This window comes from Anoplopoma fimbria, chromosome 2 (assembly GCF_027596085.1).
Source record: "Anoplopoma fimbria isolate UVic2021 breed Golden Eagle Sablefish chromosome 2, Afim_UVic_2022, whole genome shotgun sequence".
In the NCBI taxonomy this organism is placed as follows: Eukaryota; Metazoa; Chordata; class Actinopteri; order Perciformes; family Anoplopomatidae; genus Anoplopoma; species Anoplopoma fimbria.
Window position 1 is genome coordinate 3,676,248 of NC_072450.1, and position 23,530 is coordinate 3,699,777.

The 23,530-nt window shown below is 38.2% G+C and overlaps 1 protein-coding gene across 1 annotated transcript; it reads left to right on the forward strand.

Annotated features, from left to right (window-relative positions):
- The first annotated feature begins 1,219 nt into the window (after nt 1-1,219).
- On the forward strand, nt 1,220-17,985 carry znf408 (zinc finger protein 408). Its single transcript, XM_054617951.1, has 9 exons — nt 1,220-1,334; nt 3,074-3,359; nt 3,946-4,007; nt 4,370-4,575; nt 8,907-9,538; nt 10,600-10,809; nt 13,129-13,252; nt 14,446-14,679; nt 16,794-17,985. The coding sequence occupies exons 2-9, from the start codon at nt 3,078-3,080 to the stop codon at nt 17,435-17,437; spliced, it is 2,394 nt and encodes a 797-aa protein (XP_054473926.1). The 5' UTR covers nt 1,220-1,334; nt 3,074-3,077; the 3' UTR covers nt 17,438-17,985.
- The last annotated feature ends 5,545 nt before the right edge of the window (nt 17,986-23,530 follow it).

A 23,530-nucleotide genomic window follows, 5' to 3' on the forward strand; every position in this document is an offset into this window, starting at 1 on the left:
AACTTTTCAGGGTCATGTGCAGTGTTGCTTCACTGAAAATAAATAATCTACTTTTTTATTGTGAGGAATGTGCTGCTCCAAAAACCCACATGTGCCATTCCACACGCAGATGATGTTTTTACATATTTGTTAATGAACAGGTTGTTGTGAGATACAAAAAAACGTATTTATTTTAGCTCAGGAGTCACTTATTTCTGAACCAGTTATTTCATAGGTAGAGAACAAACATCCCTGAGCTTTCTTTTCTATTTGTGGTATTTATTTGAGGTTTTCTGCAACAAAAATAACAGCTCCACTTCCCATCTTTACTGCACTCACATATAACTCAGAGATGTCATCATAATCCTTATGATCCTTATTCTCAGTAGCAAAACTGGTCAGGTAAACAGAGTCCACATCATCTTCTTCTTTTGAAGTGGCAGTACTTGTTTTTTGGTGTTTGTATTTTTTATTTACCCAAATAGAAATATCACTCAATGAACCTTTAAGAGAAAAACCAAGCAGATTTCTGGTGATAGAGGTTTTCCGATCGTTGCTTTACTAGTTTATTTTCCTCAATACTTTTTTTCTTCTTAATTTCACTTTTCATCCCCTCTTTCATAAATGTTGTTTACATTTTCTGTCTAAGCGTGCCCAAGAGCCCCTCAGAAACGAGATGGCTGAAGAGGTTTATCCTTTAATTTTTAAAATATTGCAGGTGATTTTAAATATACAGTACCAGTCAAAAGTTTGGACACACCTTCTCATTCAATGGTTTTTCTTTATTTTTATTTTTTTCTACATTGTAGATTAATATTGAAGACATCCAAACTATGAAGGAACACATATGGAATTATGTGGTAAACAAACAAATGCTCAACAAACCAGAATATGTTTTATATTTTAGATTCTTCAAAGTAGTTGAATGAGAAGGTGTGTCCAAACTTTTGACTGGTACTGTATAAATATAAAATAAAAGAATATATAAAATAAAAATAAAAATAAAGAAAAACCATTGAATGAGAAGGTGTGTCCATACTTTTGACTGGTACTGTATATATAATATAAACACATGTATAAATAAATCTACATTCATATCAGCTATTATCATAACTCAAAACCCAAACAATTTAATTACATTTGCGTCTTTTATTAACTTTTTGTGCCTTTACTGTCTGTGAATGTTAGCGGAACCAAAGACACCACCACTCTGTTTCCAGGGGGACCACATAACGCGGGGACTTCCGGCGGACGCTTTTCTAGCTGGCTAACGATGGCTTTCCCTGAGTTTGCATCGGAATAATTAAAGTGGTATTATAACAAACAATCAATACAACAACCCCTGCACGTCTGAAGTATGTTGCACATTTAATATGATTATTAACATTATTTATAAACTCGTATTTTACCAACCAAAGTTTGAGCTAACAGTTTGAGCTAACAGAGCTAGCAGGCTGTGTGCAGCCATGTTGGCCAGACATGCGTTTGCCCTGCGTTAAGGATGATACACTTATATAGTTTAATATAAGACATGTGTAACACTCTGTTTAATCAGAACAAGTGTTACTTGACTTGAGAATTATTGTAAATTATTGTAAAAAAAAAAGCACATTTTTCTTTCACTGTCAATATGAATCTTATATATATAAATATATAAATATATTATTTATATATATATAAATATATTATATAAATATTTATTTGTATAGTTTAAAGCTTATAGAGCATTTGACTATTTTATATACAGTACCAGTCAAAAGTTTGGACACACCTCATTCAACTACTTTGAAGAATCTAATATATATATATATATATATATATATATATATATATATATATATATATCTATATATATAAATATATTCTGGTTTGTTGAGCATTTGTTTGTTTACCACATAATTCCATATGTGTTCCTTCATAGTTTGGATGTCTTCAATATTAATCTACAATGTAGAAAAAAATAAAAATAAAGAAAAACCATTGAATGAGAAGGTGTGTCCAAACTTTTGACTGGTACTGTATATTTTTTATTTTAATTTAAAAGTTTATAATTTCAACAAATAATGGCATTTCACACAATATTGTTATCTACCTTTTTAAGATAAGATAAGATAATCCTTTATTAGGGGCATTTACAGGATTTACAGCAGCAGAGGGTATAGTGCAAACAAGAGACAAAGTAAAAAGTATTATAAATAAGCAATAAAAACAGTAAAGAATCCACAATAACTGAAATATTATATATACAGACAGAATAACTATTATTGCAATTATTGCATTTTTATATAGTCAACTTATTTTTAATACATTTTTAGATGTTAAAATTCATCAGCTTTCCTGAGTACATGTTATAATGTGATGTAGTGCTATCATTTATGCAGTTATGTGTGTAACCTTTTTATGTGATATATATTTAAAGGATCCATTGCTTTTAATATAGATGTATATAATATTTATATGTACACCTATTTTTTTTTGTGTATATAACAGCGTTGTAACCTTTATTTGTCCAGCTTTGTTGTCCTTGTCTGTTCTCTGTGATGAGCAGGCTCCTTCATACATGTAATTACAATGAATACAGATGATCATTTATGTTTTTTCTACCTTCAGGCGTTATTGCACATGATTCTCTTCATTAGTACCTCTACTTTTTGCACCTGTTAGGTGAAGGAAGATTTATTTGTGTGATTATATGTGTTGGCTAATTCACCGTCTCCGTTTGCACTGAATCACTGAAGAACAATAGAAAACGCCTGCTTAGTTAACAGACATCATTTCATTTGTCCTAGCATGAAAAGCTCAGGTGTGATAAATAACAAATCCATTGAAGTGTCACAGTGTACCACGGAAATCAGCCACTTTACAAGAATGGGAGAGCAGCTGGAGAACCTAAATGGAATGCAGCCATCATTAATGTTATTAATTACACCTGTGCTTGTCCTGCTATTACAAGTCAAATGTCTACTATGAAAAAAGGTCTATTCCTGCTGTTTAATTAACAGAATACTTCACTTTACTTGTCTTGATTAGTGTAAACATGATAGTGGAGAAAACACTGTTTTATTGCTTTTATATTTTTTATTTCTCTGTACAGGTTGATGGCCGGTCTCGCTCCCCCGGTCCCGTCCGCTCTGGCCTCGTTTCTCTCCACGTCACTCCCCCCGGGCTTTGCCATGGGGCCGTCAAGGCTCTGTGGGGGCAGGATGGGGCTGTGGTGGGTCGGCCGCTCGCTGGAGGCCGGGTCCCTGCTGGGGAGGGACGGGGACCCGGAGTGGGCCTCCGAGTGTGACCCCGACCCGATGACCCACAGCCGAGAAGGTGAACCCACGACAGACCCCGGATCAGAAACATGTCAGACCACCAGCACGGACGCAGAAAAGGTCAATTTAATGCACGTTTTAAAAAGGAAGAACATTAATAAAGATACGTAGCAGGCTGTAAGCTCCAGTAGTGTTGTCACAAACTTTAATACAATTCTTTGTATAAAATATCGATATTCAAGTTTGAATTCGATTTACCTTGCACAACAGTTGGTTTATCGCAAAGTCGCAATCCTTGTCATTTCCACAAAACTTGAGGAGAGCCAAGACGGCAACCTCCGGTGTTTTAAACCTGCATTCTCTCTACTGTCCATCAGGGGGCGACTCCTCTGGTTGTATAGAAGTCTATGAGAAAATGACTCTACTTCTCTCTTGATTTATTCCCTCAGTAAACATTGTAAACATGAGTTTATGGTCTCAATCTCTAGTTTCAAGTCTTCTTCAATACAGCATGATGTTCATTTAGTAAATGATGCTCCATTTAGAGTCAAACAGACCATAAAGCAGGGGATGCTTTAGGGCGGGGCTACTGTGATTGACAGGCCGCTACGACACGTAATAGAAAATAAGATAACTTGTAAATACATTCCCTGATTATTAAGCAGCGTTTTAATACATTTGTGACCTTCTATGTTGTGTTTTGCAGGCACTGATGGAGATGGAAGCAAATAAAGAAGAATCTTTACTACAAAGAGGCGTCTGGATCAAGTAAGTTGACTCACTGCTTCATACAACGGTAACGGAGGCTTTTTGTCCTCTTCATCTGATTTGTAAATATATTTAAGCCTATTTTCATAACAAATTCACACATTGATTGGTTTTGGTTTATTTATTTTAAATATATATATAATATGTATCAATGCTCTGAGGCCTCTTATGTTCTCTGTGATCTCTGACTCTGTTTCAGAATAAAAAGCCTCATGAAACAGTTTCCCCTTCATGTCAGACTCCATTCTTTACAATACAACTACTCTAAGCTGTGATTATCTACACATAAGCATGCGCACCACATTAACATTCAGTGTAACATTTCTCCTTTTGCATCTGTTTTGCGTTAATTTCACCCTCAGATTTGCCTGCCGAGCACCAAGCCGAGCCCAGCAGAACGTGTCGGTGCAGTGCGCCTGTGGAGAGGTGTGTGCGTCCGAGTGTGTGGACGCTTGTCTGCGCGTGTGTCAGGACATCCAGCCGGGAACAGAGCTGCTGATGTACGGAGGAGACACAGAGGGGAAAAGTCAGACAACAGACGAACCGGACAACGCCACTGGATGCACAGGTGATGACTGTTTACAGGCAGAAAGATAGTTTATAGAGCCAAAAATAATCATTCATTGGGTTTGAAGCCTCACTGAAGTCTAAGAGGATTAGTTTAATTATTAATAACCAGGTTTATCCCACAGTGAGAAGTTTCATTTTGCCGATTAACCCTCTGAGCCCCAAGCAGTTCTGGGGCGAGTTTTTGTTGCACTCTGTCACATTTAATCTCTGTGCCCTTAACGTCTACTGCAAAATTGAAGTGCTGCATCTCTATGGAAACAGCACAATCGTGGGTTGAAGTAGAGTGAACTCAAACATGTCTTAAGGCCATATTACGCTGTTATAATGCCATAAATCATAAAAAAGAAAAAAACACAGGTTGAAATTATTGTATTTGTATGTATACAAATTGAAAAAACAATGGAATCTATATATACAACATTTGGAGCCTACAAGTGCTACCAGCTCTCCTCTCTGCTGTGTTCAGCAGTCTGCAGTTCAGTCAAAGTTTCACACATTTTTTATCAGGTGACTGTTGGTTTCAGCCGAGTCAATCATGGCCTCATAGTTGCTCTGAGGAGCTCAGAATTTTATGTTTTTTTACAGAATCTGGTTAAAGCAAAAAGGTTTATTGGGGACGAGATTTTTAATGAGATTTTGAATAACATCTTTTAATAAAAAATCATAATTTTAAGCTCCGTTTGGCTGCTTTTTCAGAAGGAATCGTTCATCAGACATCATGTGTTCAAGGGCCGTCAGAGAGTTGAAAATCTGACTATAATGACGTTTTTTTTTTTTTTTACAGCTTCTGGCTAGGATTAACAGTGTAGTTTTGGTGATTATATTATTTTTAATTGTAGGATTTTGTTCTGGGTAAACCCTGAAAATGTATGTAAGTTTGTGTTTTTTGCCACTTGGCGGCAGAACTTTACAACAAGCCAAAAACCATACATGTTTGATATACTACAGCCTCTTAAAGGTGACATAGATTCAGCATTCAGCACACATGGAGCAAAATCATCAGTAGTCTTTGTGTTTGTTTCCACCAGAAGAATGTGAGTCCAATATTCTCTCTCTTTAAGCTCCGTTTTTGGAAATATCCAACTCTTTAGCTGCTAAAATGCCCAACGTACGGAAAAACTAACAGAAAGTTAAGATAAGAATATGGAAATGTTCTTTTCATGAGATCCAATGACGCTTTTTAATTTTATTTAATCAACAACAATCCTCCACTTCTCACAGTCTGACAACCTACATGTGTTTTTAATAATTTGTAAAGGAATTATAAGTGATTTTCTATCATTAATTAAGTCAATAATGACCCTTCGTGTAGTTATTACAGTTTATGGTCATCAGATGTTACAGTCCACTTCATATTCACTGTCACTCTCCACCTGGAGGAGCCAGAGGGACGTTAACTCCAGTGGAGGTCAGTGAAAAGAAAAAACTACATTGACCCCCGAAAAAAAGACTTTAGTAGATGAATGAGCGTCGACTGCACTGATAAAAGCAAAAAAGTTGAAAAAAATCTGTCAAATAAACTCAAAAACTGGAGATAATTATTAGAGGATGAGTCTCTCTGAACGAACAAAAGAAGAAAACAGAATCATTGAAGCACGTTTATCATGGAGGAATAATGAGCTCTGCTAATCCGCAGCATTTATGTGCTGTGATTGATGGGACATTAAGAAGGACGTTCATGCAGAAAAAACACACCCAGCAGAGACAGACCGTGTCTCCACTCCGAGTATCTTATTAAACTCTTGCTCTTCTACAGTGGTGGTTTAAAAAAAAAAAAATAGCTTGAGCCTATCAATCCTGAAAGCATTTCCAAAAACCAATAATGGATACAAAATGAAAGATAATAAGATAAGAAACAATTGATCCCTGCAGGGAAAATGACGTCGTTGTGCTTGAAGATATGAATTAGATTCGGAGGGAGAAAAGAAAGATGTGATAAAGGCGATAAGTAGAATAACGAGTAGATAAAAGAAGCTTTAAAGGGAATTAAAAGTAATGAAAGAATTCAACAAAAAACAGCAGTTAAATGGAAATAATACCAGAAGAAAAAACAGCGAGATGTTACATTTATAGTAAACACTTTACATGGATATAAATATAAATAGGCACACGATGTACATACATTACATTACATTACAGTCATTTAGCAGACGCTTTTATCCAAAGCGACTTACAGGAAGTGTATTCAACATAGGTATTCAAGAGAACTACTAGTCACCAGAAGTCATAAGTGCATCTCCTTTCTTAAACAAGCATCTAAAAGCATAAACCAGAGCAAAAGTATAGTGCAGAAACAGAATACGAATACAATAAGTGCTTAGCGGAAGGCTCAGGGTAGTACTTCTTGAAGAGGTGAGGTTAAAGATGGGCAGTGACTCTGCTGTCCTGACGTCAGTGGGGAGTTCATTCCACCACTGAGGGGCCAGGACAGAAAAAAGCTGTGACCGGGTGGATCGGCCGCAGGGACCTCTGAGCGACGGGGCAACCAATCGCCCCGAGGCAGCAGAGAGGAGTGGTCGGGCGGGGGTGTAGGGCTTGACCAAGGCCTGGAGATAGGAAGGAGCTGTTCCTTTCACTGCCCTGTAGGCTAGCACCAGAGTCTGTAACTGGATGCTCTTACAGGGAGCCAGTGTAGAGAACGGAGAAGGGAAGTTGTGTGAGAGAACTTGGGGCGATTGAACACCAGACGTGCTGCAGCTTTCTGGACTTAGGATTTTAGAGCGGAAGAAAGCCGCTTTAGCAGTAGCTAGAGAGGAGGAAAAAGTGGAAAGGAGAGATTGGAAGTTAAGAAGGTCCTCCGGGAGTTTGCCTGTTCTCCATTTACGCTCAGCCGCTCTTAGGCTCCGTCTATCAGTACGCACTGAGTCCCACAGCCATGGGGCAGGAGGAGTTGGGCGTGCAGGCCTGGAGGTGAAGGGACAGAGGTTGTCCAGAGAGGAGGAAAGGGTGGAGAGGAGAAGATCAGTAGCAGTATCGGGGGATAGGAGAGAGAAGGATTCAGGGTCAGGGAGGGCAGAGGTAACGGAAGAGGAAAGATCAGCGGGGGGGAGGGAGCGGAACACGTTTATGTGTTTAAATATAATTGTTTATGAATCTGTCAGGGACGGTAACTTAATACATTTACTAAAGTACTGCGCTTAACAAATATTATGGTAGTTTTTCTGTTTTACTTTATATTTCACTGGAATTCAGAGGGAAATATTGGATTAATTATAAAAGTTAATAAAGTTCTACTGCATGAAATGAACATGAACATAAAGTTACTAGTTACTTTGCAGTTTTTTATTTTTAAAATCCTTGATAGCATAAAGACACAAGGTTTTAAAGAACATAACTTGTCAGTTTGTATATAAAGTGTTAACAATAACTGCTACGATTCTAATGCTGCGTGTTTTTTTCTTAAAACTTGTACTTTTAATCGCATCATGTGTGTGTGTGTGTGTGTGTGTGTGTGTGTGTGTGTGTGTGTGTGTGTGTGTGTGTGTGTGTGTGTGTGTGTGTGTGTGTGTGTGTGTGTGTGTGTGTGTGTGTTGGTGTGGTGCTGTCCGCAGTACTGAAACAGAGCGGAGGAGGCTGATAGACAGAACACAGTTTTTTAGTTTGGTTTATTAGTCTAGTTGCTTTTATTGGTTGTGAGAGAGCTAGAGAGAGAGAGAGAGAGCTGAAAGCTGCAAACAATAAATCCAGTGCTCTGCTAGTGGTACGTTCTAATATTAGTGCTCTGATTAATAAATGTATTCTTAGATTCTGAAACAGAAGCCTTATATTGTTGTTATTAATGTTTTTTTGAGGCTACAGTACGGTTAAATCAATGAATTATATTTCATGGAAAAAATGTAACCCAAACAAACAAAGTGTTCTGTAACTACTCAATGGTGATGAAGAGCTTTTTCGGTTTCAATGCACTCCAACCGCTCTGCATGCCACAGTGACGTCCTGAATGAAGCTTGTGATGTTTATTTTTTGGACTGCAACTAATGACTATTTTGATAAAAATATATTGTTGTGATGATTGTTCTGGAGAAACCATTGAATTGTTAAATCAAAAAAAGTGAAAAACTGTAAAAAAAAAAAACCTAAAAAACCTAAGGTGATGTCAAGTAGCTTGTTTTCTCCCATCAAGAGTCCAAAACACACAAAATATTTAATTTACAAAGATGTAAAACCTAGAAAAATTAGCAAATCTTGACATTTGAAAAGCTGAATAATATTTTGCTATTCAGGCATGAAAAACAACTTCAATGATTAATCGATTGTTGATACATTACATCTCAGATCAACCATCAACCATGTCACGCTGCTTCACTGTCATATTTCTTCGTTGGACAGATATCGAGGTGGAGCACAAAAAAGACTCGGAGACTTTGGCCGCCGACGTTTCGATAAGTCAGGAGACGGAGGACAAACAGGAAGTGGAGGAGGAGGAAGAAAGACGTAGATGCATCAAGAGGAGTCATCCAACCAACCACCTGAGGAACAGGAGGGTCAGGAAAACTCTGGACAGTCACACGGACAGTATCACAGCATCAGGTGGACAGACGGACAGCACATGTAGCGTCACGACTGCTGTGGACAGACAGACACCCAAAGACAACGCTGTCCGCTGCAGCTCCCGCCTGGCTGCAAGGCCGCGACGCGTTCACTGTCCGACGGGCCGCGGGAAACAACCGGCTGCAAACCTCGACCCGCCAAAACAGACGAGCCGGAGCTCCACCGAGGACGACCCGTCTCCAAAGGAGGAGGAGGAGGTGAAGATGTCACGACCCCACCACCCTGAGGAGTCTCCTGCGTGGCATCCGGAGATCAGAGAGAGGAGATACAGATGCTCCAGCTGTGGGAAGAAGTTCTACCAGATCGGCCACTTGAAGAAACACCAGTTCAGCCACACGGAGGAGAAACCCTTCAGCTGTCAGGAGTGTGGGAAGAACTACACCTCCGCAGAAAGCTTCAGAGCCCATCAGGTACCGTTCACGATGTGAAAACTTCTTTATTTCCTTTCTTTATTGAGTCCAAAATATTTTTTTATTGATTTCAGCGAGTTTACAAAATTGTATAATCATATTTTAACATGAATACATAATGAAATCAGACATTTTTAACCAGCTTTTATTGCTGTTTCCTTTTAATGTGGGCAGTTATCAAATATGCTCTAATGATTGGATTAAGACACGTGTTGGATGTTTTTCTCATTACAGAACAATCTAAATCTTACCCTGCTCTTATCCGTGGGGGAATTTTAATTGTTTAAATTACAATTTTAAATGTTATCCTATTTCACTTTCAGTTGTTCTCTTTTTATTTGCGTTAAATAATAATTCCTCTATAATGTCAGGCATCGACATAATAGTGCAGTTACAATTAAAGTCAATGATTTATTTTGGATTTTTGAGGAATATTTCATTATATGAGTTTAAACAATGTGAAAACAATGTATAGACCTCTCTCTCTCTCTCTCTTCCTTTTTTTTTCTTCTCTCTCTCTCTCTCTCTTCCTTTTTTTTTTATATAAACACATAAACAGATGTTGTTCCTTATGGATTATTAACTTTGTTACCAAGATTAAACTGAGCACGAAATTTTACAATGGAAAAAAATGTACTTGTCAATGCTCTCTAATGGAAGAACTGTAATGAAGACAATTTTTCATAATTATCACAGACATCTTTACCATCTGTGTTCTGACATTTCTTATAATTAATTGGGCAACATTTACACTGATTTTGTCAGATATATATATATTCTCTGCTGCTCTCTGATTTTATCCTCTTTGCTCAGTTATCCGCCGAAAAAAACCAACAACTTGACAGCCTAATGGCCTTCTAGACAGACTATAAACGTCACCGGGGGCTTTTTTTAACCAGCGGATGTGTAGGTTTTTCTTTTACTCAACACTCCTCTGATGACCAACAGCTTAGTCACCATGCAGGGTAGCAATCTACTCTTCCCAGTGAACAATAGCAACAATAGCCGTGGTGATAACACATCTTTCTTGTAATAATAATGGTGGTTCTTTTTGTTTACAGATGAATCACCGCGGCGAGCGTCCGTTCTCCTGCCCTCACTGCGAGAAGTCCTACGGCCTGAAGCGGGACCTGAAGGAGCACCTGGTGCTCCACACCGGGGAGAAACCCTACGTCTGCGAGCACTGCGGCAAGGCGTTCGCTCGCCGGCCCTCGCTGCGCATCCACCGCCTCCTCCACTGCAGCAGGAGGATTTACTCTCAGCCTCCGAAGGTAGGAAGGTGTGGTAATATTTCACCGTGCTGGTAAAAGTTCCCTGTGGAGGTTTAGACCGATAGTAGCGCTCCACGTTTAGTTTTTTCTCGTCATACTATTCTACAGGTTGAGGAAAAAACGCCAAGATTAGATAAGAAAAACTTTTATTAATCCCAAACGGATTTTTTGGGGGGGGACAGAAATATTACAGAAAAATAGAGAAAGTAAAATAAATAAATAATAAAAGGTACATAAACATTTAGAACATAATAAAAAATAGAAAAACTGGCATTTAGGGACCAAAATTGCAAGATAAAGTGACTTAATAGCAGCAGCTTCAACAAGTCTTTATTAAAAGCTTGAAGTAGACTGATGATGTTAAAACAACAAGGAACATTTTATTTAAATTGCATTATTATTGTAATACACGTAAAACATTAGACACAAGTAAACACAATTTAAGCAGAAACATAAATAATAAATGTGAGTTAAAACCATTAAAAGGTAGGAATATAATGATATATTGTTATATATATATATATATATATATATATAAGATAATAAAATAGATAATAAAAAAGATAATATATAAATATTTTAGATCAGCAACCAACCAGAATTAAATAAGACGTGAAAAAAAAGATCAAAATGAAATAAAATAATAACTAAGACAGGAAAAACTGCCTAAAAGGAATAATTTCAGTTAAGTGGTAAAGGGCGATAGCGTTGGAGCAATGATTGAGATTGTCCATCATCTTTGAGCATAAAAGATTAAAAAAAAGATTACGTTTCCGTGGAAACACAGAGGACAACCAGACGGCCTGTTCCAGAAGACCTGAACATGTCAGAGAGATACGGGACCATGTAGGGCTTCAAAACGCAAAAGAATAAACAGGACTGTTAATGTGTTATCTGTCTGTCAGCTGTAATTACCAATATGATATTCGGCTTACACTCACCCATCACTGCCATTATGAATCCAAATGTAATGTATTCAGGGTCATGTTTCCTCACCACATGATTCCAAGCTTTTACTGACGCTGGTTGTCTCCCAGGTCTCTTAATGTTGCTAAAACGTTCCATTTTGTGTCACTGCATCCGAGGTAACGCTAGCTAGCTAACAGTGAAAACATGTTTGTCTCTTTCTAAAGGTGTGTCGTGATCTGGGTGGTGAAATTATGCATTTTAATTTAGACCTTTTTTATTGCACTACAGTTACACAGAGCCGGTGTGTTCTGACCATTTATGTTGTTTTAAAAAAAATGCTTGAGTCTATCGTCTTTGATCAGTTTATGGGAATGATATTTAAATACTCTATTTATAATATCTTTATTTAATATTTCAGGGGTAGCGTTGTTTGTTTTGTTTTGAGCTGCATTATACAATGACAGAGACAGTTTGTCAAAATAAAATGAACTGAAATTAAATGTTCAATTTGATATTTTTGTAGGAAAATTTATTATTAAGATTAATTGATTTATCCGTAGAAATTGTCGAAAGATTAATTTATAAAATAATTGGTAGTAAGTGGTATCCCTAAAATCTCTAAAATATTAACATAATATAGTATAATATGTTGAATAATGATATATTAGGGAATATAAGATAAGGTATAAGGTGAAAGGTAGTAATATCTTTATTATATACTATAATACATAAATATAACATACAATAGAAAAGAGTATTTAATGCAGTATAGTATGGGTGTTAAAAGTATAATAAAGTCAATTGTAGTATAATAGTGAATTTAATGCTGTATTGTATGGGTGTTAAATAGTATCATAAAGTAAAGTGTGGTATAATATATAATAAGTATAGTATAATAAATAACAGAATAAATCAACAGAATTTTCTGCAATATGTCAACAAAAGGCAGAAAAGAAAGCCGGATTCAAAAACTCTTTAAAAATCATCCTCATACATATTTAATGAGGAAGGAAATACATTCAACACCCTTCATGTTAACAAGAAAACTCCACTTGTTCCCTTTAAGTGCTTGTTCACTCATGTGTGGTGACATTTTCCTGTTATTGCTGTTTTTAGACAGTGGACGGTCTAATTAATTCATTTTTTTAAATGGCTGCTGCCTCTTTGCCTTCCCGGCAGCTATTTCAGATTTTAAAACACAGTTTGTAAAAAAGAAAAGAGTTTCAGTGTCTACGCCGCTCGGCCCAATTTGTAAAACCTGTCACGTAACATTTTAAATTTGCATGCAGGTCTTGTTTTTTTTTTCTCCCGGAACAGCAGTTTGAAGTTACAGCATTCAAACAGAGAGAGAAATAAAGACATGCTGCATTTTGATTTCGTTCTTTGTATTTTTTGTTTCGTCTCCCTCAGGTGCAGTGTACAGTCTGCCCTAAGCTGCTGGCTAACTCCGGCTCTCTGAGGAACCACATGAAGCTGCACACGGGAGAGAAACCTCACGTCTGTCAGCACTGTGGGAAGTGCTTCAGTCAGAAAGGTAAAGTCAGCGGCCCTCAGACTGATCCTGGAGCTGCTACAAGCTGCTTAACAGGCGTGCTCGGTTTGATGATGCTGCTGCTGTGGTCAGTTCTTTGTTATAGAAAGGCCAGCAGGATGCTCAGACGTCTGCTGCTCGGATCAGTTAATGCAGAGTGAACGTATGAATCGAGGGCCTTCAAAAAATGATGTAACCTTTATTTAGCCAGGATAATACGATTAAGATTTTGAATCACATTTACAAAGGGGTCCTGGACAAAATTGCAGCATAAAAGTTTCACACAGGCACACCACATAAAAACACTAACCACAGATTTAAAACAAACAAAATTCTATCATTTCTAAAAAAGTTTAAAAACAACATAAAAACGTTTTAAAAACTCAAATAAAAAAGGAACGACAGACTTAAACCATTAAATTGCATAAACCAAAGAAGTTGCCACTCTGTCGGGACATGTACATTAAATTTAATTCACATTCATTTATGTCTATAGCGTCAAAAAAACAAACATTATCTCAAGACACATTTTCATATTCACAGTTCCAGACCATAGTGTATATTTCACTGAGACGCTTCCACGGAACAGGAGCTCGATAGCTTGAGGCTCTGGTTACCATTTTACTTTTGGAAACTCAAGCAACCAAAAATAGCCCTGCAATCCTGGAAGCGCAGCTCTCTAGTTGGAATGCAAGAACACATTTTTCTGGAGACAAAACGCACACACAGCTTCCATTCACATGCTGTTTTTGGTCATAAAGCCTCATGAAGCAAACGCAATCATCTAAATACAGAAAGCTAGGCTAGCTGTTTCCTCTTTCTCCCTAAGCTAATCACCTCCCAGAGTCACCTCTTTACCAAACACTCAACCATGAAATAGATATTGATCTTCTCATCTGATAGAAAATAAACATATTTCCCCAAATGTCAAAGTATCCCTTTTATTTACAAAGACAGATTGTGGGCTAACAGTAGACTAATGTACAGTTTTGTTGTGGCTCTGAGCGGATCCCAGTCTCCTGCTGTGATCAATTCCCACAATTTATGTTTTCATTCGTCAAAGTGACAACATCTATTGTGTGAGAGAACCGAGTCTTTCACACATTATTAGACGGATGCATATTCACTGCGCCTCTCTCCCTCTGCAAACCAAAGCCTCCCCCCATCCACAAGTCTAGTCTCTGACTGTCTCTCAGGGAACCTGGAGTCTCACTTGAGAACCCACAACGGGGAGAAGCCGTTTCCTTGCAGCGAGTGTGACCAGAGCTTCTCCCAGAAGCCGGACCTCCGTCGGCACATGTTCTCCCACACGGGAGGAGGTTTCCTCTGCAGCTACTGCGGGAAATCCCTGAGGGACCCCCACAGCCTGAAGTCACACGAGAGGCTGCACACCGGAGAGAGACCCCATCGCTGCCCCATCTGTGGAAAAGGTCAGAACGTGATAGCAACATTTAAAAGTAAAATAATCAAAGGAGGAAATAGGATGTGGACAAGTTGTCTAATCTCTCTTACCCATTAGGGATGCCAAATCCCCTCAGCACCACAGTCCTTATCACTTGGATTGAAGCTACGCGCCACTTTTTTGATGCCAAAGTTTTATAATTCTTATGAAAGTGGCTTCAAACCTGCATTAACTGGTTTTGTAGCCACAGCACAAGCTCCAAAAAGCCTCATAAAGTAGCCTAACGTCTTCCATTCAGCAGACACAGACAATTTTATCATTCATTTCGAGGTGTGCTTGGGGCCACTCAACATTCTCCGTCTTTTTAAGCTCCATTTTTATGTCCATTGACAGTCAGAAATAGCTGTTTTTAAGACACTGATGAGAGCAGTGAGAGTGAAGTGAACCTGGAAAGATGCGGACCGTAACAACAACTCTAATGATAACTGCAGCTCTAACATTCAATATCATAATTACTTAATCATTAACGTATTGTTCATGATTTGTTTGTGCTTTCACAATATAATTCTGAATTTCTAAAGATTTATGGATTGAAATTCTCCCAGTATAAACAATGTCAATCAATCCTGTCCCACTTTGTATTAATTGCCAGTAGAGGGCACAAGGTAGCGGAAAGAAAGAGAGGAAAGCTTTTAACGGGGCGGTCTAGCAGCAATCTAACAGCACCATCAATTACATAATTTTAACCACAATAACACAGAATAATTGATTTTCATTGATGTTATTGATTTTAGGGGCATGATGTAATAAAATATGTGCAAAATCAATGTAGTTCCCGTTTAACAATCAATAATGTCTGTCAATAACAATATATTAAAAACGTAACTCATACATGCATTATCGTGTTTGCTTTTTCTTACAAAGCCTTTATAAACAGAGAAAATCAACATTCTGAATAACATCTTTATTTATTCCATGTGTGAGATCTTAACATTAAAGTAAGAGGATTAAGTCACGCTGTGTTGTTTGCACGAAGCTCTCGTGGTTTTGTCGAAGAATAAAAAGAGATTTTCAGAGTGAAACAGACAAACTGCAGCTGAAACAAAGCGGTGAGAAATGGAGATGTGAAGAACAATCAGCGTCGCTTGTCTCAGTCAGCCGGCTGCAGATGTTCTGCTCTGAATACAACAAACTGCTGATTATGAGGTTGAATCAGTTCAGAAAACTTGTGTTCAGTGAGATCAGTGGTTGCATTATTGATGAACTCATTTTAGTCCGTGAGGCTTTTTACCACTCGTGACTGACTATCCGGCACAGAAGTCCTTTTGTTTTGTGATTTATTTAAAATATGACGACAGAATTTTCATCGTGAACAGAAGCAACTTAATTTTATAGCAAAATTCATGCATTTCATGCAACAGTATCAAAGCCTTATATATCTTCTTTGTTGTAAAAAGCTATTAAACACATTGATGAGCTTCACTGTTGCTTCTTCATCACCATGAACACACACTGTAGTTCATTTTGACTCAAATACTCACCAGAGCACCAAATGTGTATTAATCCGCCTCTGAAAATAGTCCCCAACAAATGCACTATTTCCTCCTGTTTGAATTATGTCCATTAATAACAGCAGTGACCAGCTGTTTTAAGAAAATTACAGAGCCTTTTTTTTTTTTTTTTTTTTAAATAAACAATGTATTTGTCTTTTTAAAGATAATGTCACAGACAGGAAGTAAGAAAAAGACTGATTAGCAATATAACGTGTAACAAATAAGTTAAAAACTAAAAATAACAAATAGAATGAACAATAAACACATTGCACACTCTTGACATACACATTATCTTACAATATAAATAAAGAATGGAAATATGGTATTTTCTGATAATAAGAAAAATGTAGAACAACAAAATAATTCAAACAAATGAAACAATTTACAGAGAGACGTATTAAAAATCCATAAAACCTAAAGTTAATAAAAAAAGCAATAAAGTGAAAAACAAATTTCGAACTTGAGGTCAAGAAAACTGCCAGGGGTGTAAACATTTTTTTTTCTCAAAAATATTTCTTTCAAATAATAATGTTTTATGAATTGTTGACTTTTTAGTATTCATAATATATTTTTCTTTACTTTCTCTCAGGCTACACGTTGGCCACGAAGCTGCGGAGACACATAAAGTCGTCCCACCTGATGGAGAAGCCGTACAGCTGCCACTGCGGCGCTTCCTACACCGTGAGACAAAGTCTGCTGAGGCACCAAGCTCAGCACAGGACCGAGGGAGGAACTAGGGAGGAAGGGAAGGAGGCGAGGGCGGAGGAAGGAGACGGAGACAGAGAGGAGACGAAGAACAGCGGCAAGACGGAGGTGGTGCAGGAGTTAGCGGCTTCTGGCTCCAGTCACCCGAAGCCGACCAGAGGCCGACCCAAGAAGTACTCGCTCCCTCGGGGGGGAGGAGACAAGGAGGAGGGTCAAGTGAGGAGGAAAAGGGGACGAGGAAAAGTGGAGGAAAAGGAGGCGAGGAAAGAAACTGAGAACTCGAGAGAAGTGACTGGAGGAGACGAGGAGGCTTCAGGTGACGTCCAACATGTCGTCTACGTCCACGCAGACAGCTCGCTGCCCACAGGGACGGGGGGGCAGGAGCTGGTGGAGGTGGTGATATCAGAGGGGGCGGAGCAGTGCATTGTGGTCCATGGGGAGCATACGGTAGGAGAGCTGCTGATCTTACAGGAGGAAGGAGACGGACTCTGCTCCGTGGCAGAGACGGTTGAGATAAACACAATGTAGTCCTTAAATCTCTGACTCTGGTGGGTTCAGCAGGACAGATGTTTCACAGGGATCAGCTGATGTCACACAGATGTTTCACAGGGATCAGGTGATGTCACACAGATGTTTCACAGGGATCAGGTGATGTCACACAGATGTTTCACAGGGATCAGCTGATGTCACACAGATGTTTCACAGGGATCAGGTGATGTCACACAGATGTTTCACAGGGATCAGGTGATGTCACACAGATGTTTCACAGGGATCAGGTGATGTCACACAGATGTTTCACAGGGATCAGGTGATGTCACACAGATGTTTCACAGGGATCAGCTGATGTCACACAGATGTTTCACAGGGATCAGCTGATGTCACACAGATGTTTCACAGGGATCAGCTGATGTCACACAGATGTTTCAGCAGATCAGTCCATCATGTGCAGGACATCTTGGGTAGTTGTTACATTAGTTATTTCAATGCGACTGTTTTAGGTCAAATAATGTTATGATGCATTAACTGACCACATGCACTTTAAGTAACTGCTGAAAGAAAGACAATTGTTCTTGATTTTGCGGCTTCAAAATAAAAGCTTTTAAATAACAAAATAAAGGGGGAACTTTTATTGTGAAGAATTTATAGGGAAATGTGTTTATCAACGAATTAGCAGAGCTTTTTTGAGTGGCTACTGATTCAATGTCACAAAAGTCTTCCGATACTGCAGGGAGGATGAGTCAGCAGAAAACAAAAATGGTGGACTTTTATTGGGAAAAATGTACATGAAATGAAATGTGTTTAACCGCCAAATTAGCGGAGGTTTATTTGCAGCTATGTTTCAGTGCAACAAGTCAACTAATACTGCAGGGATGAAGAGAAGAGTAAGCAGCAAAAATAATGGTGGACTTTTATTTTGAAAAGATTTTAGGAAATTAAATGTGTTTATTACAGAATTAGTGGGGTGTTGGGCTTTTATTGTGAAGAATTTATAGGAATTTATATTTGTTTATCCACCAAATTAGCCATGTTTTGTTTGGCTATTATTGAATAAAACAAGTCTACTAAATCTGCAGGGGGAAAGAGTGAGCAGCACAAATAATTGGGTTGGGGACTTTTATTTTGAAAACATTATAGGAAATTAAACATGTTTGTCACAGAGCTTTTAAATTTGCTGAATTAACAGAGCTTTTTAGCATCTATTCTTGACTAAAACAAGTCTACTAATACTGTCATGAAGAATAATCAGTGGCAAATATAACAGTGGTCTTTTATTGTGAAAAATATACATGAAATTAAATGGGTTTATCACAGAATTAGCAAAGATTTGCTAGCAGCAATTCTTTAATAAAATAAGTCTACTAATACAGCATTGAGGAAGAGTAAGCAGCAATGGTGGTCTCTTATTGTGAAAAATGTACATGTAATGAAATGGGTTTATCACAGGATTAGCAGAGCTTTGTTAGCTGCTATTCTTCAATAAAACAAGTCTCGTAATACTGCAGCGAAGAAGAGTAGGCAGCATAAAAAAACTTTTATTGGGGACTTTTAGTGTGAAGAGTTTACAGGAAATTAAACATGTTTAGCAAAAAAAAACAAAAGTCGCATTGAAAAGAAAAGTATAACTTTGGCCTCAGAGACCGCCCAGGTCTACATCTCTTTATTATTCTTCTGAGCCGCCTCCACAGAACAGAACTCATTAGATTTAATTAGCCGCTGGATAAAACAACCAACAGTTGAGAACTAGAGCAGTAAAAGTTCTGCCCTTCACTCAGGCGACATGTTTCAGATGTTTGTGTAGAAACCTGCTGGTTTTTGATTCTTTGATCTCTTTGATTCTGAGATGCCGACACCCAAAAACTCAAATCTACAGCTATTGATGCTCGAGATAAAACACCCAACTGTCAGAGTTGATTTGAAGTTTTACTGGAAAAATCTTCTCCATTTTAACAGTTTATTTTCTAGGATTTAAACAAAATAAAATGACAAAAAGCTACTGTAGCTGTGTATTTATCTGAGTATTAAAATGCACTTTTGTGACACCGACCAAGTATTCACAGCTTCTCAACCAGTCAACACTTAAAGTGAACTCCTTAAAAAAGCAATAAAACACCTTCACTAGAAAATGATTAACAGCTATGAATAGATTTAAATCCTCATTGTTCTCTGTGAAGTTTGCTGGAGGTGATGTAATGTCGCCCTGGTGTGCTCTGATGTGGACTGAGTGCCGCGCCAAACTCCATTAAAAAATAGCCTTTTAATTGCTACGTTGTTCGTCAGCAGCCGATCACGTGGAAGCTTAAGAGCCATTTTGGCCTCGTGTGCTCTGATTAGCTTGGCTGGCTGTTAACACAACAGTCATGATTTTGTTTTAATGATAACTCAACGGCTGGCGATTGCTCATGTTGTTCATTTGGAAGTAAAAAAAAAAGGCAAACCAGCTTTAAAAAAATGTATGCCGATGGGAAGAGGTTTCTGTGGATTTGGAATCAACAGATATTTTAAGAAACTAAACATAATTGGGTGTATTTTATTTTTAAATTTGGAAAATATTTTGGTTGTATTGAGTTACAAAAAACTAAAATGGAAAAAAATGATGATATGATATTTTTGCGTTATCGCCCACTGCTACACAACACTGACATATACATAGTCCCCTTATAAAGGTAGTAAGGTTGTGGTAGGATATATATAAAAATATATAAATATATATATATGGAGCAACATTCTCATTCATTAGATTGGTGTCCAATATTCACACTCCTTTTAGCTCTGGTTTGGTCTCCACCATCTCCCCCTGATGTCACAGTGAATACTGAAAAGACATTACCAAAATCTGTCACAGCTCAAGATCGTAAATACTTGGTATTATATTATTGTTATTTATAGGATATTGTTCCTTATAAACCCTGAAGAATATTGACTTAATGCACAACATGGAGGTGACCATAGACTCTATATAAGAAGTGGACTTAGTCGTCATGACGTCACCCATTTGTTTGTTGACTGCGGTTCTGAAGCCTCGAGTTTGGCATTTTGGCCGTCGCCATCTTGTTTTTTTGCAACCAGTGAACAGAAGTGACCATGTTACTATTGAGGAGGAGTGACGTAGAGACGCCGTATACGTCTCTGGCGTCGACCTGTAATTCACAAGGTAGCCCCGCCCCTAAAGCATACCCTGCTTTATGGTCTGTTTGACTCTAAATGGAGCATCATTTACTAAATGAACATCATGCTGTATTGAAGAAGACTTGAAACTAGAGATTGAGACCATAAACTCATGTTTACAATGTTTACTGAGGGAATAAATCAAGAGAGAAGTAGAGTCATTTTCTCATAGACTTCTATACAACCAGAGGAGTCGCCCCCTGATGGACAGTAGAGAGAATGCAGCTTTAAGACACTTCAGCATTGGCTTCACTTTTCAGAAACCGAGGTTGCCACCTGGACGTGACGAATTAACAACACAAAAATCCCCAAAATGTTAGCATTTGTGTCTTGCCCCCAAGAAATGTTATTAACTTCCGACACAGACTCGGCTCAAGCCCAGTGAACCCCTAACCTGTTTGCCTCTGGTAGACTTGTTCTTTAATCCGATTACAGGCAGTATTGATAAGACATGTATTGATACAATCCTCAGGATGAACGTCCCTATATGTCTCATTCAATTTCATTTAGGTGAAATTGAAAGGTTAGAAAGATTTCAGGAGGATCTGACCGAGTGATTGTCTCCGGTTTGAGGGAACCTTTAGTTGCATGACGTCACGCCTGTTTTTCTGACGTCTCTCCATCGTCTAATTAAAAAACAAGTTGTTTTATAGCAGTAGAGCCACCTTTGTTTGCATCTTTTTTAACTTGAGGTAAAACACTTTTGTGACATGTCTCATGTAACATCACCAAATGGAGACATAAAACACTGCAAAGGAACTGCAGGAGCAGCACAACGATCACTGAAAAAAGTCCAACATTTGGCTGTTTCCTCTGCTGTTTTTGAGATAATGCAAAAGCTTAGTCACCTCTCTGGAGACCCTCAGCATAATAGAGAGCTGCCTCCATGCAAACAGTCGTCTGAAGCAACAAAATCAATTCTTATTACTTTGCAACCATGAGTGCCTCTCAGCCGGCTCTCCCTTTTCTGTCTTTCTTGCTAAACTCAAAGCACATATTAATTAGAAAGTTTGGTTTAAAAAAAGGTCATTTAGAAGTTGGGAATGCAACTTTCAAATGTCTGATTTCGAGGCTTTGACCAGCAAAAATAAATTCTCAATATATCCTTGGTTCCTCCGTCAGAGTAGAAGTTGTGCCAAAGTATGTGAAAAGGTCTTTCTACATACTTCTAGGCTCCACCTCTTGGTTCCAGTGAGGATGAATCTTAATTCTGCAGAACACAGTGATATTTTAGACAACAGTGGTTTTACAGTTGTTTGTCCTTTTCCTGTTTCAACGTTTCAACATAAATGTTCTAAGCTCTGCTTTTTTTTTCGCCTGTCGGTGCACATCCAACATTTGCTAACATTTGGGATGACAGGAATCCAACATTTGCTAACATTTGGGATGACAGGAATCCGTGCGGTAGACGTGAATTTCTGTATTTGTCATGCGGTTTTGAAGCTTTGAGTTTGGCATTGTGGCCGTCGCCATCTTGGTTTTTTGCAACCGATGAACAGAAGTCTCAAAATCCGATACCATTTTCTAGCGTAGCCAAGACTTATGTTTCACCTACACTTTATGATTGTAATTTAAATAACGACACAGTTTTAACTTCTTCCATTCTAACCTTCACAATAAAAGCCCTGGACTCATGCACTCAAACTCTGCCTCCTAGAGGGAACTTAAAGTAACTCAGAGTCTTCTTTAAGCAACTCATCAAAATAGCTCACACTAGTGAAGCATCTAGTTATCTTTAAGAAGTACCCATGTTTTTTAAGTAGACTTAAATAATTCTTTTTTTTGCATTTGAAAGTCCCTCGCGTTGTTTACACCTTCGTCCGACGTCACCTCTGACCCATCGAGTACAACCCCGTCTGTAAAACAACTTTCAGGATCATTCTGACAAAGGAAATCATGAAGATGACTTTGTGAGGAAGCCTGACCGGAGTGGCTAGTGAAGTGGTCGGAGGCAGACACGGGAAACTTTGTTCAGAGAACAAAAAGTGTTTATTTACAATGTGACCCTGATACACGAGTAACCAAAAATATTTGGCTTAACCAAATAAAACTCAACTCATAAGAAAAGGTTAATTAATCAACCCAACCCTACCCTAACCTAACCTCGGCTTAAATAGAGCCTTCCATTAACAGGAGCTGGTTCGTACCATGTCTGCAGGTGAAACTTTTACCCCCTCAAACAAGTAACAATGACTATTTTACAACAAACCTTCTGATAGCAATCACTTATATAATTCACCTTATATAGAGTTATACACTTGCCACCATGCATAAGAGATAATAGCTAAGCTAAATACCTATATTTCCATTATCTACACCATCCTACTTGGTTTAACCCAATGACATCACTGCTGATGTCATCCAGGGTATGAATAGATGATTACATTTTTGGGCACCTCCTCCTTTAAACTGTGGAACACATGGTGGGTATGGTAAGTTACAAACCCAGATGATAAGCTATTGAACTGCAGAGATGAATCAATAAACAAAACCTAAACCTTACAATAGCTGTGTGTGTTTTACTGTAACCAGTGATGTTGCAATATGATCTGTAATTAAATAAAATACAAAACACAAACAAACCCGGGATAGTTGGTGTCTGCAATTACAGGTCATGATGACTATGGCTAAACAAACAATTGACAAGTATGGATGGATTGGTAACATGGCAGTGGAATATGGGGACAAATGGTTCTCACCCCCTTTGTCACAGACTTGTTCTTCCTCTTCTTTGTAGTTTATATTCTATTGCTGAGCTTCTGTATTAGTTGATATTCAAAGACAGGAGTTCCCAGTCTGGTTTTTATATCCTGAAATGTTCTCGTATTGGCCCGTACTCAGACGGTCTGCCTCTCTCTTTCTCTTTAACTCTGACTGCCTTGTGTTTATCTCCTCTCTATATTTTCTGTATCTCTCTCTCTCTCTCTCTCTCTCTCTCTCTCTCATCAGAGTCGG